The following is a 16,347-nucleotide window of genomic DNA, read 5'->3' as shown; positions in this document are numbered from 1 at the left end:
GGGATTTGTCAAAAATATATTTGTCGCAGAAGGTTTTGAAAGTGAACTTTAATCCAGTTGTGTAAATTGTTCTGTTGGAGAACTAATTCTAACCATATTAAGCCTTCGAGGTGCTTCCTACTTCAGAGTACTTTCTTATGACTGCAGATGAACACAAACAAGAGCACTTTCTTTTCTTGACAGGTCTGATTTATTCTTATGAAATAAGGAACAATTTGGTAAAGAAAATCAGTAACAATGTTTTTACAAACGACTGAAGTGCAGTTACATGCTGTGTTTTGGCAACATATTTATTTTTATTTATTTATTCATTTTTTGCCCAAAAAAGTTGCAGCAGATTTTTTTACCTGTTTTTTTTTTTTTTTTCCCCGATTTTTTCTCCGAGCATTCTTTGTCATTAAAGTCTTGACAACAACGTTTCTGTCAAGGATACAGTGTAATGAATCATTTATTTTGTGTCTCATGTCAGAAGTGTCATCGTTGCACCCAAGAAAGCGGGCATGACACCGTCTCCAGGCACCTCTGCTCCCACTCCCGTCCCAGCAGCCACTGCGGCATCTGTATCAGGCGGGACACCTATCGACAGCGTAGCTGTGGTATCTTCTGGAGATGACTCCCAGAGCACCTCTGCAGAGTCTGCAGCAAGTGAGTATGAACACACGCACATACACGCACACTGACAGAAAAGCTTTAATATAAGAAGGCATTGTTTGTCACTGCCTGTGTGAGCGTGGAAAGCCTTTGCTCCTCTGTGTGTTTGGCACATTAATATTGCTGAACTTGTAAAATAAAATCCCGTTATCAAAGGCTTGAGGAGACAACTTTCAGGTATCAGAGATGAACTCATTCAACTGAAACTCAGACAGCAGCAATAGTTTTGGCTTTTTGAGGTTAGAGTGGATAAAACTTTAGACTTTATATTTAGAAATTCTACTAAATATTGATGCTGATGAAAACAGAAATCAAGAAACTGTTTCACTTTTCCTTCTATTAGAAATGTTCTTCTCGGTTAATTGGAGACATCAGGATGAATTAAGGTGTGTCAATAAAAATAACATATTGAAGTAATACCATTTTATTGCAACTTTACGAGCAAAGCAACTCTCACTGAGCAGTGAAAGTAAATCAGGACAGGAGGGATCCTTTGTCACCTTTTTGCATGTGTGAATGTGATTAATGGAGTACCTTCATGGACGAGTGTGCAGTATGTGAGTTTAAGAGAGGAGGGAGTGAAATGAGGATGTCGTTTGAGGTGTGTGTGTGTGTGTGTGTGTGTGTGTGTGTGTGTGTGTGTGTGTGTGTGTGTGTGTGTGTGTGTGTGTGTGTGTGTGTGTGTGTGTGTGTGTGTGTGTGTGTGTGTGTGTGTGTGTGTGTGTGTGTGTGTGTGTGTGTGTGTGTGTGTGTGTGTGTGTGTGTGTGTGTGTGTGTGTGTGTGTGTGTGTGTTCTGTTAAAGCTGTTAACAAATGGTGCTGCGTGTCAGTTAGCGGAGTTGTGTAAATAGGCTTTGTGAGCGCGCGTGTGTTTTTAGTGGGGCAGTGGGAGGACTAATGGAGACGTTCATTTACTCCTCTTTGTTTGAAGGAGCTACTTCAGCTCGAGAGGGAGACTCTCACCAGGCCCACATGGCGCTGCTTAACACCTTACACACGCACGCACACACGTATGCACACACACACATATATATATACACACACACACACACACACACATTCCAGCCCACATTGCACTGTCTGTCATTCCTAAAGAGTTATCCCTGCTCGGAGACTGTCCCGGCTGGAAAAACAAGCCCCACTGAAACACCAGAGGAATCCCCTCCTCCATATTCAGCTGGGCATTAGCTTATTTATGAGCCACAGGGAAGTGAATTTACTGCCAGATCAATCAAACACAGACTTTGTACCTTGTCTCTCGAATGAAGTCGTAAAGCACTTTTTAGTCGTATAATGAAACGGTCACAAAAAACAACCCAGAGGGGTAAAATGGAATGTAATGACTTAAAGCGTGAAAACAGTTCGTAAAAATAGTTGTCTCTTTTTTTTTTAGAATTTAACATTCATACAGGTTTAAAACCAATTCAAACTCAATATTTAATGCTATGCAAGTCTTTGATTTATGGCTGAACTTTAAAAGAATGATCTCATTATTTAAGTATGACAGCAGCTGAAACATTACCAGACTTTCAGTGCAAAATTTAAAGGTTTCCATCTTGAAAACCTCTGAATTGTAAATTGATAAGGAAGACGTATTGTGCAGCAACCACATCATACCACTATCTAACCATAAAATTATACCCCCACTTGCCCTGTTTGACCATAAATTCCCCCCGTTCTATACATTTGTATGAAGACCATTGTATTATTTCTTAAGAGGCATGTTTCCACACAGGTTTATGGTGCTACCCTGCTCGTATAATGTATTGCTGTCTGTGCGTGTGCGTGTGTCCGTGTGTGTTCGTGTGTGTGTGTAGCGTCTTATCCCCATCCAACATCCAGACTAATAACAGAGTTCTTTGGTTTCTCCCTGCAGCAGGCGGCCAGGTTCCAGCCAGCGCTAGCCTGCCATCTGTCCCCCCGCTCTCCCCTGTGACCCAGAACACAGCCCCCAATATGAGGTGATTCATCTTCTTTTCTCCCTCTCTCTAACACACACATGCATACACCTAAGCAAACAGAATCAGCTTTTTATTCCCATAACGTAAAAACAACCAGTGTTGATATTTCTTGATGTATTTCAGGGTGCACTCACTGTTTTGTGTTTTTGTTGTTTCGTTTCATCTCCAGCATCTCAGAGCGTCTGGAGCACGCTCTGGAGAAGGCTGCTCCTCTACTGAGGGAGATCTTTGTGGACTTTGCCCCCTTTCTGTCTCGGACTCTCCTTGGCAGCCACGGACAAGAGCTCCTTATTGAGGGCACAAGTAAGATCCAATGAAGATCCAGTTTTTTTTTGTTTTTTTTTAAAATACACACTTATTCGCTGAATCGTCGCAGACCCTCAAGAATGGTGCATCTACTTCATTGTTCCCCCTAATAAAAATGCAATATCATCTTCATGCTGTTGTTAATCTAATAGTGTGATGAGTGTGCGTTGAGCCAGGAGCTGCGAGTCGTGGTGAAGGTTTCTAGGGGTCCGGGTCAGAGGCCAGGCCACTAATAGCAGTGTTTGGGATGTCTGCTGCCACCAAACAAAATGGAAAGTTGATTGATAGCTGCATGGGGGCCTGAAGAGAAGGGAGGGGGAGGTGTGTGTGTGTGTCCTCTTGCATGAATGTGTGATGGTGCATGTGTCACATGAAGAGCAACGGTAAAAGACCAAAGGCCACTTTGCCATGTTCCCGTCTGTGCAGCACACTCTGGACACTTTAGTGGCCCCCTGCCCTCTAAAAGCCCAGGGCTCGCCATGAGGGATCAATGGGACATATGCTGGCCAAGTCGGGCCTGTAATACAAGGCCCAAATATGTATTAGTTTACAGTAACATCATGTCGGCTCATTAGGGCCATCAATACTATCTGTGCCATGCAGATGGCTCAGGGTTAGGTCATCTCTGTGGATTTCAGTGTGTTTTAGCTCATGCTTATATCCACACGTACTGTGGAAGTAGAAAAAATCATGCTCTGCACTGTAGTACTTTTTGATGCCAGATGTTATAAAACTTTACAATATCTGTCAAATGATCAATAGTACCGAAGAGTACCACAGCTTTACAAACGATTACACATCTTCAGCCATATTTGAACCCACATCTGCTGCAAGCAAAAGTTTCAGCATCGTCTTAATTACACAAGTATGTTTGCAATGTTTTGAAATCTAGCCAACGTGTGTGTTCAATTTAATGTGTGTGGGAGTTCTCCTGCAATTTTTGGTAAGGAAACAAAATATAACCCCATTTTTAGCCTCAGATTTTAAACGTTGTTCCCCAGGTATTTAATAAAGTATTGATATTATTTCATTGTTTTTATTCGTATCGAATATAAGCTAGAATTTCTTTTTTTCCCTTTTCCCTCCAGGCCTGGTGTGTATGAAGTCCAGCAGCTCAGTGGTGGAGCTCGTCATGCTTCTGTGTTCACAGGCAAGTCTGGCATCTATATCTTTTTCTCCCCCCCGTTCTCCTGCTCTGATTTATCAGACTCACCTTGAGTGCAGTAAATCCACAGCCCAGAGTGGACAGTGAGCCATCCAACGCCTTATCTTCCCCTCCACACTACCTCGCCGGCCTTTTCCACATTCACAACAATCCTGAGTGAGGGCAAAGAACGCGGAGAAAAGGCTTCTCTGGCCACAAATATTGGTTTGAGGGTCAAGGGTGGCCGACCTGTCCACGTCACCTTTGGCCCTTGTGGCCTGGCCAAACTGATGAGGAGGGATAATGTAGATTTGATGGTGCTTTGCATTGATTATCTCTCCGGTCTCTGTTATCTTGCGGGTGTTCTGTTGCCAAGTTTATTTAGCTGCGACTGGATTCATGAATACTAATTCAGGGATCATAAGCAGGCGTGGGCAGATCAATGATCGGGGATGTCAATAGATCACTCCAGGATGGCTGATTAACATTAAGACACACAAAGCTACTGAAGCCTATTAAATTACTGTCTGTCAACTAGAATATCGTACAGACGGTGCTTTTCATCTATGCCTAAATGTGAACGCGTGTGTGTATTAGTTTGTTTATTCTAAAGCACTTGTTTTCATGGTGTAGCAAACCAAAAATACACACACGTCCTGAGACAAGGACAACAGATAATAACTCCCCTCTGGACTTATTTGTTACCATTTAAAACACCTCGCGGAAACAAAGATCTCCAATAATAGAAAAACACATCTGATTAATGACGCCTCCCTCGCCACTGCTTGGCTTTTTTATCAGCTTTATTTTCTAAAGAAAAAGCACCCGTCATCTTATCCCCCCCCCACACTGTCTCCTCCTTTTTAACCCCTATCCAGTTTGCTTCCCATTATTCACTTTGCTTCTACTCTAAAAAGGTAACACAGCCAGATTACACATCTGTTTGGATGTCATGAGCCACGCATAGATTTGTGCCAGAGGGACACAGGGAGGCGAACGTGAGCCCTTTAATGTCCAGAGACGAAGGAGTAGCAGGAGTGTGAGCTAGATAGAACAGCAGAGAGAGAGAGAGAAGACTGACAGGCTCTAATGCACCTATTTGTCATATCTGTCAGGGTGTTGTTTAATGCTAATCTAATCAAAGGCAGAATCTTGGTGATTGCTCTGCTGCATGGCTCATACCTCAAGTCCCTCTTTGGTACCCAGCCCGAGCTATTTCTTCCTTTCTCTGGGCTCCGAGACACCCCACCCAATCTCAGTCTCACACACACACACACACACACACACACACACACACACACACACACACACACACACACACACACACACACACACACACACACACACACACACACACACGCTCTCAGTGTACGAACCAAGGATTGGCTAGCATAGTGTTGATTGCTTCAATAAATCATCCAACCAAATTCTCTCACTGCTAATGCAAATGTAATTTTATTGTTGTGTAAAGGGAGAAAGGAAAGGGGTTGGGTGGTGGGGGGGGATACGCTGCTTTCCACTGGGGAGAAAAATGGTGGGGGGGGGGACAGGAACAGATTTCCTCTGGGCTAAATTACAATGTATAATTATTTGTGTGTTTGTTCTCCTTGTGGGGCAGTGAGAGTGAGCCAGCGCTGTGATTGATGACGTTATTTAGCAGACTTCGTTGGGCCCTCGAGCACAGGAAGCTCTCAATACTCTCACAGGAAGAACCTTTGTGGCCATCTTGTAGCTCCTTTCCTGCATTTAAGCTAACCAGCTGTAGGAGCGGATGAAGATGATTTTGATTGATTTTTCTCTCCCCCCCCCCCCCTTCACCACCACCAGCAGCCCTGCACCTTCATCTAAAATGGGATGCGATACCATCTCTTGTGAAATTTTAATTAATTTCCCCCAGCTTGGAGATGGAGTGGAGCTGGGGTGAAGGGTCAGGAGGCGAGGGACCGCAGAGCAGTTTTTAATCAGGGATCCTCTGAAAGTTGCATCGGCGACCACATCAGCTTGGCATTGAGGAGGGGATTGTAAACCGCTGTTTGATAGTGCCACGTTTCCAAACAACTACAACAGCGCTCCTAATTAAAGGACCATTTTGATCAGACATTAACTGTTGGGGTGGCGAGACGGCTTGTTCTCCCCTCTCGTATTGATCCTCACAGACTGCTGAATATACAAAATGAGGATTAATGATCATCATATACTGTAGCTCCAACTGAGTCTGCTTCGAAAAGTACATGGAGCTGACAACTCCTGTATCAGCACCTGCATTATTTACTGTGTTTAAGACTTTGTATGTTGGTATTAACAGTCAATCAGCACAAGCTGAGCTACGTAGATTGTTTTGCAGTAGAAAATAATAATGTAGGACAAAGCAAAATATATATAAGGAGAGTTGTTTAAATAATTTTATTGTAGGGATTTTCTAAGTAACATATTCATACTGTTTTATGTTATATTATTAGATAACAGTCTTCAATGTTATGGGCAGTGACACAAGCAAAAGGTAGCATTGGGCTTTTCTTTTGCTATAATGCGCTTCCTTGACAACTTTAGCTTCTTCCCTCTCCTCTAAAAAGCTTCTATAAATAGTGTTTAGTTTTGCAGTCATTAAGGCATGTTCACTGAGGGTCCCTCATCTAAAGAACCACTCTCCTCTTACTATGCTCCGTTATACACTTTGACATGTTCCCTCTCAACCTGCAACACTTGTTTTCACCCATCTTTGTCTCGTTTACATGGAAAGTGCCGTTTCCTGGGTGCACTTCTTCAACTATCTTCCACCCAAACATCAGATTAATAAATAATGCGCTGGGACTAGAGGAAGAGCTCTTTCCTTTTTTGCGCTCGCTGCCGTCTGTCCAGCGCTTTGAGAAATCATCTCATCGGTTACTGGACAGTCTACGATGAGCAGAGGCCCATAAATCTCCTCAGTAGCTGCATTTGTGTCCTGTAGATCAGCCATTATTGTCCGGCCCCTCTGTCAGCCCATCCATCGTACTGCCATTTATCAGAAATGCTTCCTGTACCTGGACTGGAAGGAAGGATGAGAGAGAGAGAGAGAGGGGTGGGGTGGAGGGGCATTGGTTTCATGATGGTCAATCCCAGATAGAACAGACTTCTTTTCTGCATAAACACACTTATTTTACACACAAAGCAAATGCCTATTTCTTCTACTCTTGACCTGTCAAGCAGCCCATTAACTCAAATCAAATCACTATTTTCCCCGACCTCAAATTGTGCATAGAAATGCAAATACCTTAGTTCATGTATGTCTACGTCCATGTATAGTTTTATCTGTCTCTGAACAATCATAAAAAACAGGTTGAATAATGATGAACTGGGTTTTTGTTTATAGCATTTGCAGCTTTACTACCAGGATACCTCGCTTCCATTTTTATTGACACAATATGGGGAACCTCTCTGAGAAAGAGACATTACTTCTTTCCTTCCAAAAATCTGGCATTGTCAGACTGTTGGTATGGAGTAAAAATATTCTCAACATTCATGATCCCCAGAGGAGGAATCCTACCTGGTGTGATTCTGACATTTTTTCTAATACCTCATCTTTCAAGGAAATATCTCATCTATTAATTTAGATATATACTAAACTTGTTACAGAAAATGTATCCCTGTCAGTTCACTACCATGTTATAGTGTTAATTTGTCCAAAACATTAAGTCATGACCAACAACCTGCAAAAATGGTGTTGCTAATGCTAATAAGCGTTGGGTGCATGGTATATTGATATGTATTGTTATGGTATTAAGGTTTTGCAATGATCAAACATATCATCCAGCCTCAGTGGATTTGGAGGATACCCAGACTTTGAAGACAAAACCTGAATCAATATAACTAGCTTCACTGCTGAATGAAAGAAGGGAACATTGAATCAGTCACTAAGACATTCACTGTTAAATATTAGTGTTAAATTATTTTAGATCACATGGTGGTTTATTAAACTTGGGTAGCTGGCGTACTGAGCCTGATGATATCTTAATAATACTCCGATGACATCAGTGTTAACTCGCTAATCCTCTGACCGCATATTATCATATGTTTCTCAGCCAGTCTCCCCAGAGTTAACCTGTTTAACAGATGGACAACTCTCACTCCCAGCCAGCGGGGGACAAAGACATTGACTTCCCCAAACACTTGGCTCCTCCTGACCCTTGACCCTCTGACCTCCAGGTTAGGAGGAAAAGTGGCAGAGGCATTGAAGTTTAAACCCCTGCAGTCAGGGGACAAGTCGTGAGTGCACGGTCGTCGTGCTGAACACAATCAATAGCAAAATCTGAGACACGAGGGAACAAGTTTGAACCTTAGCAGCCATGAAAACTGAAAGCATTTGAACAATTTGGCACAGAGTTAGTTTGTGATTTTAATTTGTTACATGAATGAGTCATAATTTTCTAGAAAAAAAAAAAGAAAAACATAAGAGAACAAAGTTTGAACTTTATGAGGAAAAGTCATATGTAGGTATAAAAGTTGTAATACCCTGAGAATAAAGATCCCAATTTTAGTATGGTTAGCGTTTGTTACTAACTGAATATTCAATCTTTATGCACATAAAACACAACGCTGTCAGTATCTGAACTCTGCAGGAAACTGAATCTATTCCAAAGAGGGCTGTTTGATATTCTTAGAATAAGTTTTGATTTTGTGACAAAATTTAAGTTACGAAATTTTCAAATATTTTAATGATTTTATTCTTGTGATATTATGACAAATATCACAAGACACTTTTTCTTTATTGTTATTATTATTGCTTGTTGGTTTGAGGATAATTAGGACTCGACTACAGGTACCCATTTTCATTTTCCCCTCCCAACATGTTTCTGTTATGCCAATAAACTTCCTTGATTTGAATTCATTTTTAGACCTTTAATAACTAAAGAAAGAAATCCCTGACAGGATGAAGTATATTAACAAGCTGTCTGTCTGCTATGTGTTTTAAAAGAGAAGTTGCTGTAATAGATTTTCATTTGCTTTACAGCCTTTCTATCTGTCAGTGGACATATTTCTTCCTCTCCCCTGTAACGTAGGCTTTGATGGATCATGAGCAGACCTTGTTGTATGAACCACTTGTGGCGCTTCAGAGAGGTGAGAGAAGTGGCGAAGAATGCGATGAAACCAGGGGAAACGAATACTTTCTCCATCATTTTGCTCACAGCTGGACCCACACCCCACTGTGCAGTTAAACAGGCAGGCGGGGTTCAAGATCAGTGCAAATCAAAGTGTTAGTTTTCCCTCCCTCCCTTGTTTGCCCTCACCCCACGTTCTGCTCCAGTGCCCTTTTACAGCCGTGCCACGCGGCTCGGTGTCCCAGCCATCGCTCTGTAGTTCAGAGGATAACATCACGCTGTTTATTCTTCGAAAAAAAAAAGGTAACTCTCCTGCGGGACGTAGAGAAAACACGGCAACACCAACTGGCACTTAATTCTGCAGGCTCCCTATCGTTGCCAGCTATGCAGCCAGAGATGAAGGGCAGCAGGGTGTGTTGTGTTTCTTAGGGAGGATTGTCTGACAGGAAGTGAAGCCTCGCTGTGAGCAGAGAATCAGACACAAGATTCCAAAAAGAAGTAAAGAGTCGGTGGATTTCAGTTTAGTTATTGACACGTTGTACTGTGAGAAGCCCTCTTATATTTGGATATTTATGCAAAACAAAATCATTTCTTCAATAAATGTTCCCTATAGTGTCATCCTGATAGGCATTGTTAGTTTAATATTTTTTACGAACCTGACTATCCCACGCTATAAGACCTTGGAATGTATTCTCGTGTGGTTTCTCCTCCTACTATCCTCACTCAGCTGTTCCGCTGATAAAATCACGACCTGACTTCTTCGTTTGGATGGGCTGGAAAAATTCACTCTAATGCATCCAGATCCAGGAAATTTCAATCTTGTCATCCCTGATTATCCGGAGGCACAATCAGAAAATACATCTGTAAAGAGACGTGCTTTCAATTTGACATCCTACTTTGGATTTTCTGATCGTGTCGCTGATGAGGTTAGCTTCCTTGAGCTGACACATTCAGGTTGGAGTGCAGATTTATGGCAATAGTCTAAAGCATGTGGGCTTGACGGGACATCAGTGTGTATATATATATATATATATATATATATATATAGATATATATAGATATATATAGATATAAAATCACATTTAACAATTATGTTACTCAAGATCTGACACTCAATCTGTCATCTGAGACAATGATGTCTTTACATTTTAACAGAGGTTTCTGTGAAGACACAGACACACCCATTCTGCTCCCACTAACAGACCAAAACAAATGTGACCGTTTGTTGGAACCGGTAGAAGCATGTGAGACTCCTTTTATATCAGGGATTATAAGGTTGCACTGAAAAGTCTTTCGTAATGATTCATTAATTTAACCAAGAAAGAGTCTTATCATGGAAATATTATTGAACAGGGAGATGACTTCATTTTATTTTCCGGGCTGAACATCTGTTCTTTCTGGAACTCAAACAGCTTCTTGTGCTCCTATATCATTTAAAACCAACTGAAAAACCAAAACTGTCTGATGTGTGAAAGATGAACTCCTCAGAAAAGTGTCTCATTAAATGTTTTCTCCACTTCTTAAACATACCGTTCATGCCCTCCTCCAGTGTTCCAACATGTATTTTTCTTTGTCTGTTCGGTGTTCGGGGGGGGGGGGGGGGGGGTGTTTAGGTCCCGATTTTCCCCTCAGTTAAAGAGTAGCCATGAAAGTGTGAGTCCATGAAGCTGCTGGAGACTCGCTGTGTAAATATTTGGACATCAGTAAATATTCCCTCAGTTGTGAATTTGATCACGCAAACACCAATATGAGTGTCTGTTTTCCTTTAAGCAGATTCGATGTGAACGCACACATGTGGAGGGGACTGTGGGGAGGTGACACACCGGTGTTATTTAAACACACACACACACACACACACACACACACACACACACACACACACACACACACACACACACACACACACACACACACACACACAACACAGCAGCATCTACTCTTACAGTAATCAGTCCGACAAACCACAGTGAAGAACACATGTCTTTCTAACTCATCTTCACAAAACGGGCTCCACACTTAGTTGTTGTTGATATGAGATTACCGCTTGTTAAAATGTGTGTCACACAAGCTCGACATGTTTTTCCTTGTCTGTCCTTTTTTTTGGGGTCGTAAATACACAAAGGCTTAATTCCAAAACATCTCCATATGCTCCACCTGTTATTGATATCCCATTTGTCACAGAAACCTTAACATGGCAGCGGTCACTGACACAAACAGATACGACTGTATATAGTTCATTCCGGCCTCTCTGCAGTCGTATTCTTTGTCTTTGCCGTTTTATCAAACTCCTCACGTCACTGTTGGCATTTTTTTTTTTTTGTTGGGATTCCAAACCAAAACAATCAGTAGCTCTCCCCTCTCTTTGACTTAGCTCCTGCTGCTCTGCCACATATGACACGAGGATTAATGCCTTGTTCTTCTCATCTGAAGTCGTATTCCCACAGCCGGTCAGATCAACAAATACTTGTGATTATGAGTGATGCCACAGAAAAGCACAAGTGACTTATTTATTATTTCGAGAGAGTCGAGACATTTCTCTCTCCGGTGTTGGAAAATGTTTTCCTTGTGTTGTGGCGAGCCTGATGTTTGAAAGGGCGATTTGGCTCGGGAGGTCTGTGTTTTCTCACCATTGGTAGTGGTATATTTAGATGTTGATTATGGATAATCAGCTGTAATGACGGAAGTGCATGGCGTGTGTGTGTTTAAACTCAATGCCATCGTCATTGAGCCCAGACCAAAACAGAGCTGTCGTATTAACCCGAGGATTGAGCATGACCATGAATAAACTCCAACTTTCATTCATAGGGAAATAGAAACACTTCAGCTTAAAGCTTTATAAAACATTGGCTACATCTCCAGCCCTCCCTTTCTGTCCTCTCATCTGTTCAGGAGGTCGGGTTAAAGGTCCGAGGTCACAAATGGCTGCTGGTATCTTCTCATCAGGAGCGCTGTGGTCATGGCCCCTGTTTGCGGTCATAAAAGCTGTGACACCGCTGACCAGGGCAGCCAAAATCCAATATTCTATCACTGACCTGTCCCTGTTTCCTTTTTGTCACTGCAAGATGTCCCTCAGATCAGGGTCATTGCTTTTTTTAATTCAACTAGAGGAGCCATTTCTTAGCCCATAATGACACCATTAGTCTTGCTATCACCTTTGTCTGCGTCCAGGAAATGCCAATGGCGATATACGCCCGTTCGTCAAACCTAATTTAGAACTAAAGCCGAAGCTGCAGTTAGGCGATAATCTTTTTTTTTATTTTTTATTTTTTTTATTACTGCTGGGGAAGCTTTCATGTTTACAGTTTGAAGAATCTCAGAAGAAAGTTTTTTTAAAGAAACCCCATAAAGGAAATTTAATGTCACTGCTTTTCTGGTTCTCCAGAGAGCCCGGCTCTATTTACGGCCTCTCTTCCTGTCGTGTTTATTTGAAATCCAGCTCGCACGGTCTAACCGGGCTGGAATATCCCCACGGCCACAGGCTAACACTCATGGATAATGTCCTTCAACTACAGTCTCAGTAAAACTCGAGGGCCCCCAAGGCTGCTCGCACACACTTCCTTTAAAGCCAAACCCGCTGCAAGAACCAACTCCAAGCCCAGACTTTTATTCCCTCTGTGCCCTCTTTATTTGGAATATACTGTAAACACGGTCAATGCCAATCTGGTTCCATAGAACAAAAAGCAGTTTTGAATTGAGGTTAAGTGTTAGCTTGTTGTCTGTGTGACGTGGAGTTGGTTACAGAGTGATCGTATGCAGGCCAATGTAGTTTCTGTTCGGTTTAGTTGTGATTGGTTCTGATGGGTTTTTTTTCTACTTGTGCTGTGAAGTGAGGTGAGCTGCATGGGTTTTAAATGTCATCATATATGCACAAATATGTGTGGATGTCTATAAGAAGCTCTGGTAAAATGAGCTTTTTCCTTCCTGCTTGTGGCGCTGGTATCCTCGTCCCTGTGGGAGCTCGAGGTTTACTGAAAGGCCCGGTCCCTTACGTAAACACAAAGTTTCCTCTATCAGCTCAAGACGTGATGACAGCCAAGTTTAAAAAAAAAAGTTTCTGCTTGGATGCACTTACACATTCTTATACTTTTTTTTGTCTGATTTTTGCAGCTCACATACCATTTGTCACTCATTAAAACTTAATCTGTTTGGGCACTTTTGTCGCTTCGTTGTTGTCTGCACATTACAGAAATGACAAATGTATGAAAATGAGATAGAAGCAGACTGAAACATGGCATGGTTCTTCAAACTGTCGCTTATCTTTCCACTTTAAAGAGTCGTTTTGAAGTTTAGGCCTCTAGCTTGAGGTTTTTCTTGCATATTTTTCCATCTCCCCTGAGAGGAAGAAGGGGAGTCGGGGGGGGGGGGGAGTGCTGCTCAGTTCAGACAGGCCTCATGACCTTGTTGCTTTATTATTCTTTTGACGGTTGCGTGGAAGGTGTTGAAATATTGAACAGAACATGAGAGATGATGACCGTCGAGTTTCCCTTCTCTCGTTGTCCCCCTCCAAGTTGAGGATTTAAAGTCGCGCACGGCTGCGGCAGGCTTGTTTAGACTGACACCTTGAACCATAACGCAAGTCAAAGAGGAGGAAATTTGTGTGTTTACATGTGATAAATGCACTCACGACACAACTCTCCCTCCTATCCACAAGTCCACCGACTGAAGCCTGTGTTAAACAAAGCAGTCAGTAGATGGATTTTTTCTAGGATTTTTAAGACTATGAAGATGTTCATGATTATTTGAAGAAAACAGAGTAATAAATAAATGATAGAACAACCATGCTTTCTACAAAAACAACCTGTAAAAATGAGTCGGCTCTTGTCTCATTAAATCTTTCCTGCAGTAGAGCTTTTTTTTTGCCCTAAATTAATGAGACCGCTTAAGAGAGAGAAGTAAATTGCACCAATTAGCTTCAAGACTGGGGAGTCGAACCTTCAACCTGTGCGACAAGATGCCATAGTCTGTTTCCGCAGTATTTTACTTTTTAGGTGGTGAGGAACCAACTTAGTGTAATACTTTGCTTTCAAACTTTCTCATTTTTATATTTTATGTGCTGTGAGAATCAATGTCGTGTGGATAGAATGACTTTCTGTAATAAGGTTCATTTCAATGCAGTCATGGTCTTTTTTTGTGTATGTTGGCAGGAATGGCAGAACTCCATCCAGAAAAATGCAGGTCTCGCATTTATCGAGTTGGTCAACGAAGGCAGGTAGGTAACTCTGACTGTGCACTCTGTCTCTGCAGCAGCACAACCAAACAGTTTTCCTCATTTGCCACTTTTTCAATTTCACCATTCCTGGATCACATCAAAGCCCCCTCGGGCCCCTCAGATCCTCAAAGCGCCTGTGATGGGATAGTTATTCCGAACTCTGGAAAACAATCAATGTTTCTGCAGGGTGAAGAGCAGCTTGGGAGAGTGAGGTCGAAAGATGCTTTAGTTCCAGGCTCCATTCAATACCTGCTCATCCCAGAGGGATTTGGGAGAAGGAGAGGTTAGGTAGAAGGTGACGGGGCCTCTGATCGCCGGCTCCTCCGTGACACTCGGAAGATCACTGTTAATTTCTCACTGTGCGTCTGTCAGTAAATGCAGACTTTTGGTTTTGTTTGTATTCACATATTAGCCTCAAGAAGTCAACATTTACGACATTATTATATCCGAAGTACTGTAAAAAAACAAAACGTTTTGACCACTAAAGGCAAGTCTTAATTAAAGGTCCTGATGCATTTAGTGTTGAAATAGTTAATGGATCAAAAATAAGGAGAAACATCAGCACAGCACAAAAGAAAAAAGAACTAGGACATCTGTATAAGGCAAGGCATGTTTCAACTACAAGGCAATTCAAAGTGCTTCACACCAGACATCCAAGTCATTTTATAGGCTGAAAAAAAAAGAAGCCTGGGCTATGAAAAGAAGTTTTAGGGTACTTGTAAAATTCTAAAGCCACCGTGTCATTTTTTTCATTTGATTATATTCAGACTAAATAATACTGCAACCCACTAAGCTTTTTTCTGATAATCTAAAGGAGTCAGATGCCAAGTCAAATTATTTTAATTAATTATATGAACAGGAAATAAATAAAAAACAGATGTAATAGAATATAATACTCTGCCTTTAATCCCTGCTCGTCTTTTAAAAGGTCTCAAATTATACTTGATGATCTTTGAAGAAAACTTAAAGTAATCAACTGACGAGTGGTGTTTTATGTCCTTCTTACACATTAACAGAATAAGAAGACATCTTAAAGTACATCGACTCTGTTTTGCAGTGACTCAGTTATTGATAGCGGGGCCTCGACAGGACCATGGAGGCTGCAGAGGCCCCGGCACCTCCGCTCCCCTGCTGCCCCGTGCTGAAACAGCAGGCTCAGGTTACAGTCATCTCCCCCGCCTTTCAAACAGTCAGGCCCAGCATGCCCCCGTCCCTCCTTTCCAGCCTCTACTCTGTTATTGTTCCACTTTGCACAGTCCTGACCTTTAGGGCTGTAGAGGGGTTCCTTCAACCCGCACACGCACACACACACGTTTCATTATCACTGATAAGCAGAAGGAGGAAGACTACATATGTAGCAACATGAGCACAGATCCTCCTCCTTGTCAGATGCATATCATTAACAAATCAATTAGCAACTGCGCCCCCTTTAGAAGATCTATCTGGTTTAGTTTTGTTCTCCAAATTAGATTTTCTGCTTATTTTACACAGCTCTTGTTCAGCATTTTATGGATATTACATGGCTGTTCCTTCTCTAGGTTTCCAGATATTGCAGTGTTGAACAGATGTTTCGGATACTCCGAAGCTCAGGATTTTATGATGTTTCTCAGCATCTGTCTGACATTTACCCTCTAGGACTGTAGAACATTGAAATCCATATAGGTTTATAAAGAAAGTATTGGGATTGTAAATACATGTATGCAGCTTCCAGTGGGCCGATGTCCATTTGCCCTCTCCCCGCAGGCTGCTGAGTCATACCATGAAGGACCACCTGGTTCGTGTCGCAAATGAAGCCGAATTTATCCTCAGCAGACAGAGAGCTGAAGACATCCACAAACACGCAGAGTTTGAGGTAAGAGGCTAAAACTTAAGGGAAATCTTAAAACACAATATCTTCGACTTAAAGTTAATCAAACTATCCATAGATATGTAAATTATCTACATCTATACAAAGTATGTTGATTTTAAGTGTTAGCTGTATCAAGTTTTGAGTCCATT

At 41.9% G+C, this 16,347-nt stretch overlaps 1 protein-coding gene across 9 annotated transcripts in view; it reads left to right on the top strand.

Annotated features, from left to right (window-relative positions):
• lrba (LPS-responsive vesicle trafficking, beach and anchor containing) overlaps positions 1-16,347 on the top strand; it is a 179,920-nt gene that overhangs the window by 63,997 nt on the left and 99,576 nt on the right. For all 9 annotated transcript variants that reach the window (XM_079338037.1, XM_079338044.1, XM_079338043.1 and 6 more), the window contains exons 30-35: positions 470-645; positions 2,528-2,612; positions 2,782-2,915; positions 4,007-4,068; positions 14,285-14,349; positions 16,093-16,201. In XM_079338037.1, coding sequence (XP_079194163.1) covers positions 470-645; positions 2,528-2,612; positions 2,782-2,915; positions 4,007-4,068; positions 14,285-14,349; positions 16,093-16,201 — 631 coding nt within the window. The remainder of the gene's footprint in view (positions 1-469; positions 646-2,527; positions 2,613-2,781; positions 2,916-4,006; positions 4,069-14,284; positions 14,350-16,092; positions 16,202-16,347) is intronic.

The sequence above is a fragment of the Symphodus melops genome (genome assembly GCF_947650265.1).
Source record: "Symphodus melops genome assembly, chromosome: 2".
Taxonomy (NCBI): Eukaryota; Metazoa; Chordata; class Actinopteri; order Labriformes; family Labridae; genus Symphodus; species Symphodus melops.
This window is presented reverse-complemented; position numbering and strand designations above follow the sequence as displayed.